The following is a 14,001-nucleotide window of genomic DNA, read 5'->3' as shown; positions in this document are numbered from 1 at the left end:
TGTTAAGTACATCCGACAGTAAATGTCAAAGATAAAACCACTACGTTCGGCAAAAAAATTGTTTTCGAAACTGTGGTCGCAAATGTATTGTAGATAAAAATTGACGTTTACGAACGTTAAATTGTTTTTGGTTTTTCCATAGGTAAGGACTGAGATTGAAAAATTTTTAACATACATATATGTATGTTAATAAAAATGAAACCACTAACTTAAGATAGGGTCACACATGGCAAATATTTGCTCAAAAAAGCGTAACCATTTTTAATAGCACAAATTAGTTTTACGTGTTTACTCTTACAAGTGTTTTGTAAGATCAAACATCATCAAATAAAATAAAACTAAATTTTTTGTTTTGAATCATCCTAAGTAAAATAGGTTTTTGAAATAAATAAAAGAATTCAAATGTATTTTATTTAGTGCTTACGTTTTTTTCGTCAAACATTTGTTATGTGTGACCAGCGTTGCCACTCATAAAATATTTTTCCTACCAAATTTCAGATTAAAAACTACCAAAACCTACCAAAACCAACCAAATTTTAAATATTTCTGAAAAACTATTTGGATTCCTTTCAAAATCAAATAGTTAAATTAAAATTATATTATTGCTGCTATAGCATTACCCTGAGGATGAATATTATTTAATTACACTACAATCATAAATATGTCACATCTAAAAATTGTGTGTGAATCGTTTTATAATTGACCATAAGCCCCATATAAGGCCCATTTCTAAAACTTATTTTAACTAGCATAAAACTCCTAAAAGTGTTGGTATCCCGACAAAATTCAACATAAATAAGTTTCATGGCGATCGATACATAATTGGTCATAGCTGCCCACTTCTGAAAATCACTCACGAAAATAAATTATTGAAATTTTAAAAGAAAAATGATTTTGCTCAATACTTATTACTTCTTTTAACATGACTACACACAATTTAAATAATATGTGTAATAATTTTGAAATATTTAAAATGTGTAAATTAAATGTATAATACGTTAAACGTTTTAGTATTGCAAGGCCTTTGGCATTTTATGAACTGAACACTACTAAATACGTATACATTTACTTCACTAAACTAAAAATTTAAGATAATTCTGTCTTCATATTTTATAAATAATTTTATTATTTTGGATTAACATAGTTTTTTTGTTAAGTTTTTTGTTAATTTGTTCTTAAAAATACGTATTCAAAAAACCTACCAAAATGCGACAAAAATCGGAACAAACCAACCAAACTACCAAAAGTCAATTTGTTAACTTAAAACTACCAATTTTGGTCCAATTGGACCAAAGCGGCAACGCTGTGTGTGACCCTACCTTTACAGTTTTGAATCATTTTTTTTTTTTGATAGAAATTATTGGAACAGTTTGTCCATTTCCGTTTAAAATCAACCACACACCTTTTCTGTGCTCTTCAATTCACTTTTAACAAGAGCCCAATATCTCTCCACTGGCCTCAGCTCCAGGCAGTTTGGAGGAATTGTCTGTCTTGGTACAAATACCACATTATTGTTCTTGTACCACTCAAGACCTTTCTTACCATAGTGACAGATGCCAAATCAGGCCAAAAATAAGTGGACACATTAAGAAGTCTTATGAATGGAAACATCCTTTTTTGTAAACATTCCTTGATGTAAATTTCGGTATTTATAAAGCCTTTTTCTAACAAATGTTTGGCTTTTTTGACGCAACTGAATATTGCTTGCCATACCAAGAAGTTTTGTCTGCTTTTGGGTCTTAAACTTTTAAAGAATTGACCCAGAAGCTGCGAAAAATTTTCCATATGTACATTTCGTCATCCATTATGCAGCAGGTATATTTTTTGTATAAAATTTGACTTAAATTTTCGTGCTCTGTCTTTGGCCTCTATATTTTTAGCAGAGTTTCTTTAATTGTTTGGCCAACTTTTTGTAGGACCAAGTTCGGTTTTGTTGAAAATATTTAATAAGTTTAGTACGCACTTTTTTCTGGTCACTCATTTTAATCAGATTAAGAACATGCTTTACAAAGGTAACTTGATCAAAAAAAAAAAAATCAAATAATACTTAATGAAAAACATATGTTAAGAATTTTACGATCTCAGTCCTTATCAAAACAATAGAAAATTCTTAAGTATACATGTAGTATGTATAGATTTTTTAGATGGGACACATGCATTTATTGAAGGCAATAAAGCTTTGCCCATGTTTTTGTTTATCATTGAATTTATCCAGAATTGGATTTATTTCAAAAATAAAAAAAAATATTTTCGACTATAATAAACTATTAATCATTTATTATTTAATTACAAGGTTGTTGATAAAGACGCCGATATCTTAACTCTGATTTGCTATAAATTTGGAATAAATTCAGTAATAGCGTCAGTTAAGTATATACATCAGTCGAAAGCTAATTTAAGTTGTCACGATCTGTAGCCAAGAGGAATAAAATGAGTCCTCATACAAAACTAATCTTATTATCACTCTTCTGTACATTCCTGAATCTATCACTTGGAGAAAATGTATGTATTATGTGTATTTATATGAAAGTATATGTATAAAATAACTAGTTAATTACTCTTTTCCGATGTCTAAAATTGTATGTCTTTAAAGAAATGTGAGGAGTGCATGTCGGATAATGAGGCGTATTGCGTGGATAAAACATCTTATTACTTGTGTATGAATGGCAAGCCATTAAAGTCAACATTGACCAACTGTCCGGAAGATCATGTTTGTACAAATTCCGCTAAAATTTGTGAACCAGAATCTGTTGCAAATAAACCAATCTGCGATTCATCCTGCAATAAGTGCCCAACAGATGGAAAATACACTTGTGTAAGTAAAACACAATTCGGCCGTTGTATCGATAATGAAGTTGCCATAGTAAGTTCCTGTGAAAGTGGTTCAATTTGTAATATCGACATGTTAGTAAAAGCTGGACAAATATGTGCACCAACATGTGTTGTTGACTTTGTAAGTTTTTATATTATTTTTAAATGCATATTCCTATAACAGATGTGTAACAATCTTCAATTTGATTTTTCTAGTTTGGACTTTCTGCTACTTGCAGCAACGATAAACCGATTACCACAACAGTTGCTCCACCTACAACACCCAATGTATCTAATCTAAAACAGAAATGTAAAGATAACGAACAAAATAAGAAGATTTATTACGTAATCAATGACACTGAATGTAAAACGTAAGTACTTGTTCATAATATTGAAGTAAAATGTGTCTTCACCCATAAGTAGTTTTGAAATTATGAGTTAAACTTCTTACATAGTGAGATTTAGAACTAGTTTTAAACATAGCTTAACACACTGTTAAGTTAAACCTGAGAAAATATTAGGCGGTCTTTAACCAATGATTGTGTTTTTCAATAATCAATTATGAACTCTCAATTTTATTCGCATTGCCACACTTGTTTGTCAAATTAGATATGCAATCCTCAAAGTTTTTCATATAAATATGACAATATATATGTATTTTAAATTTTATAAAAAGAAGCAATCCATTACTTATTTTGTAAATTTAATCTTAACGAGGATAAAGGTTACATTTATAAAACCTTATAAAATTGATTTGAAACTAGAATAAAACTCAAAGAAATCACACAGTGCACTGTGTAAGATTTTGCTAACCTAGCTGGAGTATCAATTTGAGTAAATATTTTTATCAAATATGAAAGAGTACTTGTTCTAAAATAAGAAAATGCAAAAACTTTATTTTTGAGTGAATTGAAATCAACAAAAACACTTACATGAAATTGCTCATTTTTAAATGAATGCAATTTTTTAACGACTCTTTTTTTGTTTTGAAGCTTAACTTATTCGCTGTTAATATCATCAGAATTTATATTTAGAACATAGAAAATTCTTTTAGTACTATTTCACTAAAAAAATTACTATTTTCGTCAAGTTAAAAAAAAAACTAAATTCTATAATCTTTATATTCTTCACCAAATTATTTTTAAACGATCGTCTGAAGTACCTACTTTAAGGCACATATAAAATTCAGCCTTATCATGTAAGGCGTAGTCGTTTTACGACAACGAAAGTTTCGTACTAGATTAAAGAAATTATTCAACCTACGACTTCAACGACTACGCCTTACATGATAAGGCTGATTATCTGCCGAAATTTGCCGATTAAAAAAAACAAAATTTTTAATATATGGTTTTAAAACACCCGAAAATGAGAGGCTTGACCGTTCCGTAAATCATATTTGTGGAAAAATAAGCAGTAGCTCTAATTCTGATATTGATTATGAGCAAGTACAAATTTTTGTAAAAAATGTGTATATTAGATTTAAACTAAGGTGGAAAGCGATAAATCGAACAAAACATGATTTTGTGATTTTTTTGCCTGGTTAAGCACAAACATTGAAATTTCGCAATTTATTTATAACAAACTCGCCGCTTTTTTACTTTTTGATTATCCAACGCGAATATCAGATTTAAATTTTTCCAGTTGTGTAGGTGGGCGTGGCAGTGATCCAATTTCGCCCATTTTTTGACAAAGGTACATATTGGCCTAGTAACACCTTGTACCGAAATTCATAAGTCTAGCTTCATTTTTTTCCAAGATATTTAATTTTGTCTCCCTAGAATGGCTAAATCTTACACTGTGCATTGTTGTCCGCTTAGATTTTTAGCAACATATTAAAGGTATTTTCAACATATTAAAGGTATATTTCAATACTTAGTATTAAAATTTCAAAAACGTATGTATTCATCTATTTGTATTTTTAAATAATACAAATTATCACAGATTATTACAGATATGCAACAAATGATAGTTGTCCAAAAGAAATATCAAACGTATTATTTTGACGTTCTACAGCAACTTTTCAATGGATGTGGTACAAGAATGATAAACTAAAGATTACGCCATCATGCGCAATTATTAAAACTTTCTGCGTATGTGGGAAATCTGACGTCTCGCAACTATTGGCTATTGCTATTGGCTAATAGTCAAGTCATTTAAATTCTAAGGTTGACAATTCTCACATAAAGCTAGGTACCCTGTTCAAAATTTCGTGCGAAATGCTGTCAAACTACATATAAAATATTTGGAATGAAATATATGCGAAATAATTTCGCAAAAGCAGTACTCTGTTTTTATTGTAGAAAACGTGAAATAAATCTGGCAACATTATTTTTCCACACGAAATAACATACGCAGCACTTCTTTCGCACGAAATTAAAACCAACGGCTAGCTGTCAAACAGCATGTAAAATTTTTCGCATGAAAAAAACATAATTTTTCGCAAATATGAACAGAGTACTAGGCTTAATACATAAAATATTTCGCAAGAAATTGTAATTTTCACATACGAAACAGACTTGGCAACCCATAAAATGGAATATCTACGTCATCTAACGGGAAATCATGCGCATGGCGTAATCTTTAGTTTATCATTATTGGATGTGGTATATATAACGGGTGAAAAAATAACATTTTTCACCCGTTTCACATGTTTTCCACAATAAAAACAGAGTACTGCTTTTGCGAAATTATTTCGCATATATTTCATTCCAAATATTTTATATGGAGTTTGACAGCATTTCGCACGAAATTTTGAACAGAGTACCTAGCTATACGCAGCACTTCTTTCGCACGAAATTAAAACCATCAGCTAGCTGTCAAACACCATGTAAAATTTTTCGCATGAAAAAACCATAATTTTTCGCAAATATGAACAGAGTACTAGGCTTATAGCCTTGTACTTCGGGTAAAATGTTACCCATTTTTAAATTAAAATTGCAATTTTTATAAGAATGAGTGGTTGATATTTTATGACTTTAATTTAATTTCAAATGTCAGCAACTACGTTAGGTTTTTTTTAAAAAAAATCTATTTTCTATTTGGGTCAAATTTGACCCGATGATCGTTAACGTCAGTAAATTTGAAGACCTTATGAAGGTAAAATAATCTCTTAGGAATAAGTAAAACACAGTTAAAATGCTTTGGAGTATCTCGATTTTTTTTTTTTTATAAAACTAGACATTGAAAATTATCTTTTACTTGGTGAATTTGTAGGACATATAGAAAACAAAGCATTGACTAAGTTTTCAGGCTTTCCAGATCATTTGTGAGATTTTCTAAATGTAAATAGTTAAAGTATTTGTTTTAATTTTTTTTTTTGGATTTTGAATATTTTTTAAAGTTTTTAATACACTAAAACTCATAAAACACACTTTTAGAAAAAACCGGCTATTCGAAAAGAAAACCCCGGTTTCTTCGATATTCGAAATGTGAGCTTTTCAAAAAAACGAAACCGACCTTAGCAAAAAAACCGAGGCGATCATACTAGTGTTAATACATAGTTACAGTGACGGACATTACAATAGAATCACTACCAATATTTCATTTAAAACCAGGAGCAATCATAAGGATTGGTGTGGGCCAGAAAATATAAAAAAGTGGCAAAATGTGTAGTGGACGGATGAAATTTAATTGGTAGTGATGATAAGACATGGGTTAGACGTCCAAAAAATGCAAAAACCAAAAACGTTTAAACATGGTTGGGGAAATATTATTATATGGGGATGCTTTTCTTGGTATTGCGTTGGTCCAATTTATTGGATTAAAGAAAATATGGATAAGCAGTTGTATGTAAATATTTTGGAGAATGTTAAATGGCTCTTCCAGCAAGATAATGACCCAAAGCACACGTCAGGTCTTGCCAAAAAATGGTTTTTATATAACAAAATTCATGTTATGGAATGGCCGTCTCAATAACGAGACTTAAATCCTATGGAAAATAGTAAAAGACAAACTCGGACCTGAAAAATTGAAAAACAAGGAAGAGCTTTGGTAGAAAATTCAGGAAATATGGTATGCAATTTCCCGATCTACATGCGAAAGTTTGTTAAATTCAATCCCCAAAAGATTTGATGCTGTTGTTAGAAATAATTGATATGCAACAAAATATTAAGAAAACAACGAATTCTTATGATGATTTTTTATTTTTAATCATTTTAAGACTGATTGATTCTATTGGAATGTCGCATATTTTATTTAGTCTTTTAGATTTGACGTCGTTTTTAACATAAGAATGTGTTATTTGAAATAGATGATAGCCATGATCTTAAAATATATGTATATAAGTGATATTATTAACCGCGTACGTAAGTGTTGGAAAATATTTAATTAATCTAATGATAAACACAAAATATTACAAACTTATGTTCTGTTGCAAGAAAAACATAGAGCTCGTCTTATATATGATGTTAAACATCGATGGACATCTTTGTCTAACATGGTAATAAACCTTTTTCGTATTTATAAGTACGTCAATCATGGACTGTCTGACTTCAAATTAGCCACGTTCACTGACAATGATATCAAAATTTGGACAGATTCCCTTTCTTTTGTAATTGCCCAAGAACAATTATCTAAGCAAAGATTCGGCAACGTTGATAGAGCTTGATGTATAATACAATTTGTTATAAATAATTTAGAAATAGTGAATAATTAATTTACTAAAGAATTAGTTACTCAATTTAAAACCCGAATTAATGAACGACATAAAAAAGTTCTTAATATGTTTATATTGTATTTGAATTCAGGATCATGTCCAACTAGCTCAAATTGTTTAAAGCATAGCTCAAAAACGGAAACTAAAGGGTTTGCTAGTCAATTGTTTTGTTGATTGTTCGGGAGTTAATCTGATCAGAATATTTTTGTTGAAAATTTAATAATGGACTTTGTTTTCGAATGTTTCTTAACATTATCAAAACTTGAATTGTTAACATTAACGTTATTTTTTGTTTTTCTTTAACAATAAAATATTTAAAAAAAGACATCAAAACTTCATTCCTTACTTTTTTAAAAAAATTTTAATTATTCGAATAATTCGATTAATTTTAAACGTGTGATCGAATTATTCGAACAAGTTAAAATCTCTTATTCGAATTATTTGTTTTATTCGAACAAGAGAAAAATCGAATAATTCGAATACCCTAATGTATACCTTATAGACAGTAATTGTCACTAATGTCTTATCACTTGACTGACTCCAATTTATATATTTTGGGTCGTTTGACATGCATGTTCTCTTTGTAGTGCAGAGGAAGGCAATTGATTACTTTATACATCCCGGATAATCTAGCGTGAAGACAATTGTCACTTATATGTCTCAAAGTAATCTAGAGTGTAGTCACTTAAAAGTTTTGAGAGTAATTCGTACAAACTGGTTTTATACAAATTGTGTTGATATAATTTTCATACAGTTTATTTTCTTTTTGATTACGTATACTGAGATCCCATGTAACCTATCATAAAGTCAATTGTCACTTTAGTGTATCTAAGTATCCTATAGTGTAAGCGTTTATTTTGTATTTAACTTTAGAAAGTAGTTATTTTAGCCATCAGAAGTAATCTATTGGGTAGTTGTCGGAGGAAGGTTTGTTATAAGTACAGTGCACTGGCGATAATATGAAAACCCTAATATATGAGCAGACCAAAATATTAACAGTTTTTACCATAATATAACAATAAAAGGTAGAATCACTACAAAATATGTTCTCAATTATACCTGCCTTGAATTGTCAGACAAATAAAAAATAAAAGTACAATTGAAATAAAACTTCAAAAATTAACTAAATTGAAAAATAATTTAAATTCAATTTAAAAAATATAAGAAGAAACATGAGTGTTAAATGTTGTTAGTGTAAATGTTCATTTGATAAAAATCTCGTAAGATTTATAAAATGTGCTGAAAATAAAATTATGCAATAATGCAAATATGTAAATTATGTGTATTTCAAATATAAACAAAATATTTCTCAATTTTCATTTGTTATTATTCGTATTTTTGGATTTCTGTTTTTTATTTTTCTATTATTTGATGTAACAAGGCATAGCATTTTAAACTCTCTCCCTAGTGATTCTACCTTCTAATGGTTGTATCATGACTTTTTACTTCCATTGCACTGTGGTTCCAAATCAAAATCTAGTTGGACAAAATTATTTGGTGCTCTTTTTATATAGAATTGGTGTCTCCGATTCCAAAAAAAAATATTTAAAAGATCAATATAAACTTTTTTCAAGTTAAAAAAATACGTTTTCATGTGTTTCTGAAACTAATTTTTAAAAAAATATTTGTATTTACTATATTTCAAGTTACAGTAGGGTCTAGATAAATAAAAATCTTTTTTTGGCTAGCTATATAACATTCTTAGAAAAAACAAGTAAGAGTGCTATATTCGGCTATGCCGAATATTATATACCCTTCACCTTTGTTGTGGATGCATTATTATTTTTTATAATTAGTATATATGTATGTACATTGCCCACTTTCAGCGTACAGCATCCTAAATTTATCAAGAACACAAAAAACAACAACAACGCCAAACGAAACAAAACACCAAAAGAAAAAACAAAAACAAAATACGCAAGCCAATGAAACCAACACACATCCAAACATACGTTTAATTGTATAAAAAACAACAACGCCAAAAGAAACAAAACACAAAAGAAAAACAAAATACGCAAAGCATATGCTTCCATCCAAACATACGATTTGTTGCTTTTTTGACAAAAAAACCAACACACAGCCAAACAAACGTTTAGTCCCAGCGGGAAAAAATGATAGGACTTCAATTTGTAGGCCTTCTAAAGGGCATACTTACACATTCTAAAAGATCCGATACTCATTCCACCCTGCCTGCTCTTAGAAGGTGTTCAAGAAGCCCTATGAATCCCCTTCTAATAACAAGTGAGCTTGTTGGCTGCCAACAGCCCATCATAAGTAGGCCTTCTCTCAGCCCTCTAACAGCAGCGAGTATGCAAGGCCTTGGCTCGCAATGACACGCCGTGTAAAATTGAAATGATTTTGCAATGCGGCAAAATGATTTTGCAAGTCCTTGTGTCTGCAAAATGAGGCATTTAGGAAGGCCTCTTTCCTGCATCTTTTTCCCGCTGGGGTTGTATAAAAAACAACAACAACGCCAAAAGAAACAAAACACAAAAAAAACAAAATACGCAAAGCATGCACATCCAAAAACATACGTTTTGTTGCTTTTTTGTCAAAAAAAACCAACACACAACCAAACAAACGTTTAGTTGTATAATAAACAACAACAACGCCAAAAGAAACAAAACACAAAAAAAACAAAATACACAAAACTTGCACATCCAAACATACGTTTTGTTGTTTTTTTTGTCAAAGCATGCAATACATTGTGTTTTTTGATGAAATTTTCAGAGGTTGTCTCGGATTTTTGCTCATATCTCCGTTATTTATGGACGGATTTTGCTGATTTTAAATAGCAAAATTCTCGAAAGTATGTCTGACAGAATTGTTGAAGATTTAGATCCCGGAGATATCTGGGGCCTTCAGAAAATTGATTTCAACAGACAGACGGACAGACAGACAGACAGACAGACAGACAGACAGACAGACAGACAGACAGACAGACAGACAGACAGACAGACAGACAGACGGACATGGCTTAATCGACTCCGCTATCTATAAGGATCCAGAATATATATACTTTATAGGGTCGGAAATGAAAAATGTAGAAATTACTATATTTGAGACATAAGTTTAAAGACTACAACAGGAAAATGGAGAGGCCCATAAATATAAGATATACACTTAATAAAAGCCTATATCAATGTTTATATACAGTATCGGCCATAACTAAAGCACCCCCTCAGTTAATTTTTTTCATATTATATTTTCTTTTATAAAAACAAAGTTTTAAATTTCGAATATGTATTATTTTCATTTGTTAATATGTTTATTATTGATAAACAAATAGTTTTAAAGTTAATCTTTCCATAAGTGGTAACATAAAATCAAAAAATATTTTAAGGTAGTAAATGAAACGGACAAAACTAAAGCACCCCTTGATGGATATAATATAACACTAATTTTAATTACTATTTTTTGCAAATCCTTTGCATTGGATGACACAAGCACATCACTTAGGTATAGAAGATATTAAGTTTTTTATCTTGTCTTGCAATATTCCTTCCCAGGCTATTTTAACGGCTTGGAATAAATCATGAAAATTTCCGATCCTTATTTCGGCAAATTTCACGTTTTATTTTCATATTAACATTATCCCTCAAGTTCTCAATAGGATTTTTATTGGGAGATTCAGGAGTTCAATGAATAACTTGAATTTTATTGCTCTGTAGCGAAGTCTTACAAATTTTGGAGGTGCGCTTAGGATCTTTATCCTGTTGGAAGCTCCCTTTAAGTGGCATCTCTTCACTGGCATAAGGCAACATTACATCTTTCATTATATCACGGTAAATGAAATGATCCATAATCCCATTAATTTTATGAATTGGCCCAATTCCTTGACCAGAAAAGACACCCCAGACCATTACATTGCCTTCTCCAAGTTTAGTTGTTCCTTTGCAATACTTAGGATTCAGTCTTTCTCCTTTTATTCCATCGGAACTTTTTAAGTTGTATTTGGATTAATCAGTGAACAGTACTGTCTTCCATTTTTGGACACTCTAGTCGATGTGCGCTTTGGCAAACTTCAGTCTAGCTTTCTTGTTCTTAGCTGATATAATGGGTTTTTTTGCTGGTCGACAACTGAATAATCCGACTTCTACTGCTTTTCAACGGATTGTTATTTCGCTAACGCATAATCATAAACTTGTTCATACTTGACTAGATTATGCTGTAGGATATTTTTGAATTACTCTTTTGATCAAGGAATCATAATATCGTGTTTTATTTCGCGGACGTCCTCCAGAATGCACCGTTGATATGAGACCAGTCTGCAAAAACTTTGAAATGAGCTTGAAAAAAAATGATCTGTTAATTGAATAATATCATGTCGTGATAAATCCGTCTTCCGGTCTTCAATAACTTTAATCTTAAATTCACTGGCGTACGTTTTCCATCCCATTGTTTTTATTGCAATAAACTGCATAAAACTTAAATTATACACACTACGTCTTTCTTTATTTTTATCTTCTGGAATTTTTAAATCCATTCGTTGTCAGTCCCGTCAATTCACAATGCACATATACAGTAGCGTAGTCAAATTTTTAAACATCTTATAAGGGGGTGCTTTTGTTTTGTCCGTTGCGTTTTGTGGTTTTATATGATTTATCATTTTAAATTAATTGATCATAAAATTATTTTTTACTAAATGAATGTTATATGAACATTAACAATATAAGTTAATAAAATATATGCAAATCAGAATTCAAAAAAGCATTTTTTATCAAAAAAATTATGTTTTGAAAAATTCTATTGAGGGGGTGCTTTAGTTATGGCCAATACTGTATGTTTTGAAGTATGAATTTCTATATGGTAAAACAATTGAGATATACATATGTAATTTAGTAAAGCAGTAAAATATTAAAACAAAATTAACGAAAATATGATTCAACATTTTTTCAACTTCTGGCGCTACTGTCTAGAAAACGAAACGTCCAATTGATAAACCCATTTGTATTGGAGGAGAGCAGATTGTCAGTTTCAGAAAAAACTTCGATTTTCCAAATTCTGAAGATACCTATTTTCATAATTTTGTCCACCTAGATTTTGATTTGGAACCACAGTGCATTGGCTACCCTCAAATATGAACTTAATGTGCGAAAGCTTTAAAATATGATCAAATTATTTTCTGTAAACACCTTAAACAAACTGATCAATATCATTATTATAAATATGTATATTTACTACCAGTTTCTATATCCCATGGGAATACTTTGAATGAACATTTTAAATAAATTTTGTTTTTGTTACAACAACAAAACACGTTAAATTTCCACCCAAAGTATGTACTTGCTTGAGAAACAGGAGCTTAATTTTTTTAAATTTTACAATTTCTTTTTTTCAGTTATATCTATTGCGAAAAAGTTGGTGATGATGTACATGCACTTCTCATGAAATGTTCAAACGGTTTTTACGATGTTAATCTTAATAAGTGTGTCACACAACAACCGGAAGGATGTGATGCTAATTCGAGTTCACCAGTGGAGTCAACTACTGTACCAGTCGAGTCAACTACTGTACGAGTCGAGCCAACTACTGTACCAGTCGAGTCATCTACTGTACCAGTCGAATCAACTACTATATCTGTCGAGTCAACTACTGTACCAGTCCAGTCAACTACTGTACCAGTCGAGTCAACTACTGTACCAGTCCAGTCAACTACTGTACCAGTCGAATCAACTACTATATCTGTCGAGTCAACTACTATACCAGTCGAGTCAACTACTATACCAGTCGAGTCAACTACTGTACCAGTCCAGTCAACTACTGTACCAGTCGAATCAACTACTATACCAGTCGAATCAACTACTATACCTGTCGAGTCAACTAGTATACCAGTCGAGTCAACTACAGTACCAGTCGAATCAACTAACAAATAAATATTGTTACCTTTTAAAAACGTTGGTTTATTTCCTTTAAATAAAACTGATTATTTTAAATTGCAATAAAAGCGCCAAGTAGTTTTAAATGTGATGTCTTCACAAATCGCAAATTTTTTCAAACGAAAACCATACAGGTCAGAATGTAGTGTTAGCATCAAATCGTGACCTTTTAATAACATAAAGTTTAATGAAACTCCATTCACGTTGGCGGCTACATCCCAAACCAATCGAACTTTATTTCGATTTGAAAGATACCAAGTAACTCCATTAGAGTGTCCAAAAAACCGGCAAATGAAAAACCAGTTTCCGGTTTAACCGAAAAAGTGTGTTTTTGAAAAAACCGTTTTTGATTATTGTCTTTTAAAAAAGCCGGTTAAACGGTTTCGGTTTTTGACTACAAAAAAACCGGTAAACCGGTTTATATTAAATTTTTATTTAATATGAAGTAGGGCTCCTTAAATTTATTTTTATTTGTGGACGCTAATAGGAAATGTGTTAAGAATTGTGTACTAATGCCATGTTTCCACGGCAGTCTGAATTACCTAATTCGCGTTTTGAATTACGATTGCGACAACATTCGTAATTCAGTTTGACATTTATTTATTTCTTCTTCTTGTTTTTTTCTTCTGTTTACATGTTTTGTTTTTTTATTTTTTT

At 30.6% G+C, this 14,001-nt stretch overlaps 1 protein-coding gene across 1 annotated transcript; it reads left to right on the top strand.

The window, feature by feature from the left end:
* Positions 1-2,383: 2,383 nt before the first annotated feature.
* Positions 2,384-13,356, top strand: LOC135960771 (uncharacterized). Its single transcript, XM_065512155.1, has 4 exons — positions 2,384-2,502; positions 2,594-2,953; positions 3,028-3,182; positions 12,807-13,356. Exons 1-4 carry the CDS (start codon positions 2,431-2,433, stop codon positions 13,339-13,341), a joined length of 1,122 nt encoding a protein of 373 aa, XP_065368227.1. The 5' UTR covers positions 2,384-2,430; the 3' UTR covers positions 13,342-13,356.
* Positions 13,357-14,001: the final 645 nt, after the last annotated feature.

This window comes from Calliphora vicina, chromosome 5, assembly GCF_958450345.1.
Source record: "Calliphora vicina chromosome 5, idCalVici1.1, whole genome shotgun sequence".
In the NCBI taxonomy this organism is placed as follows: Eukaryota; Metazoa; Arthropoda; class Insecta; order Diptera; family Calliphoridae; genus Calliphora; species Calliphora vicina.
Note: the sequence above shows the minus strand (reverse complement) of the source record. Positions and strands in the feature narration are given on the sequence as shown.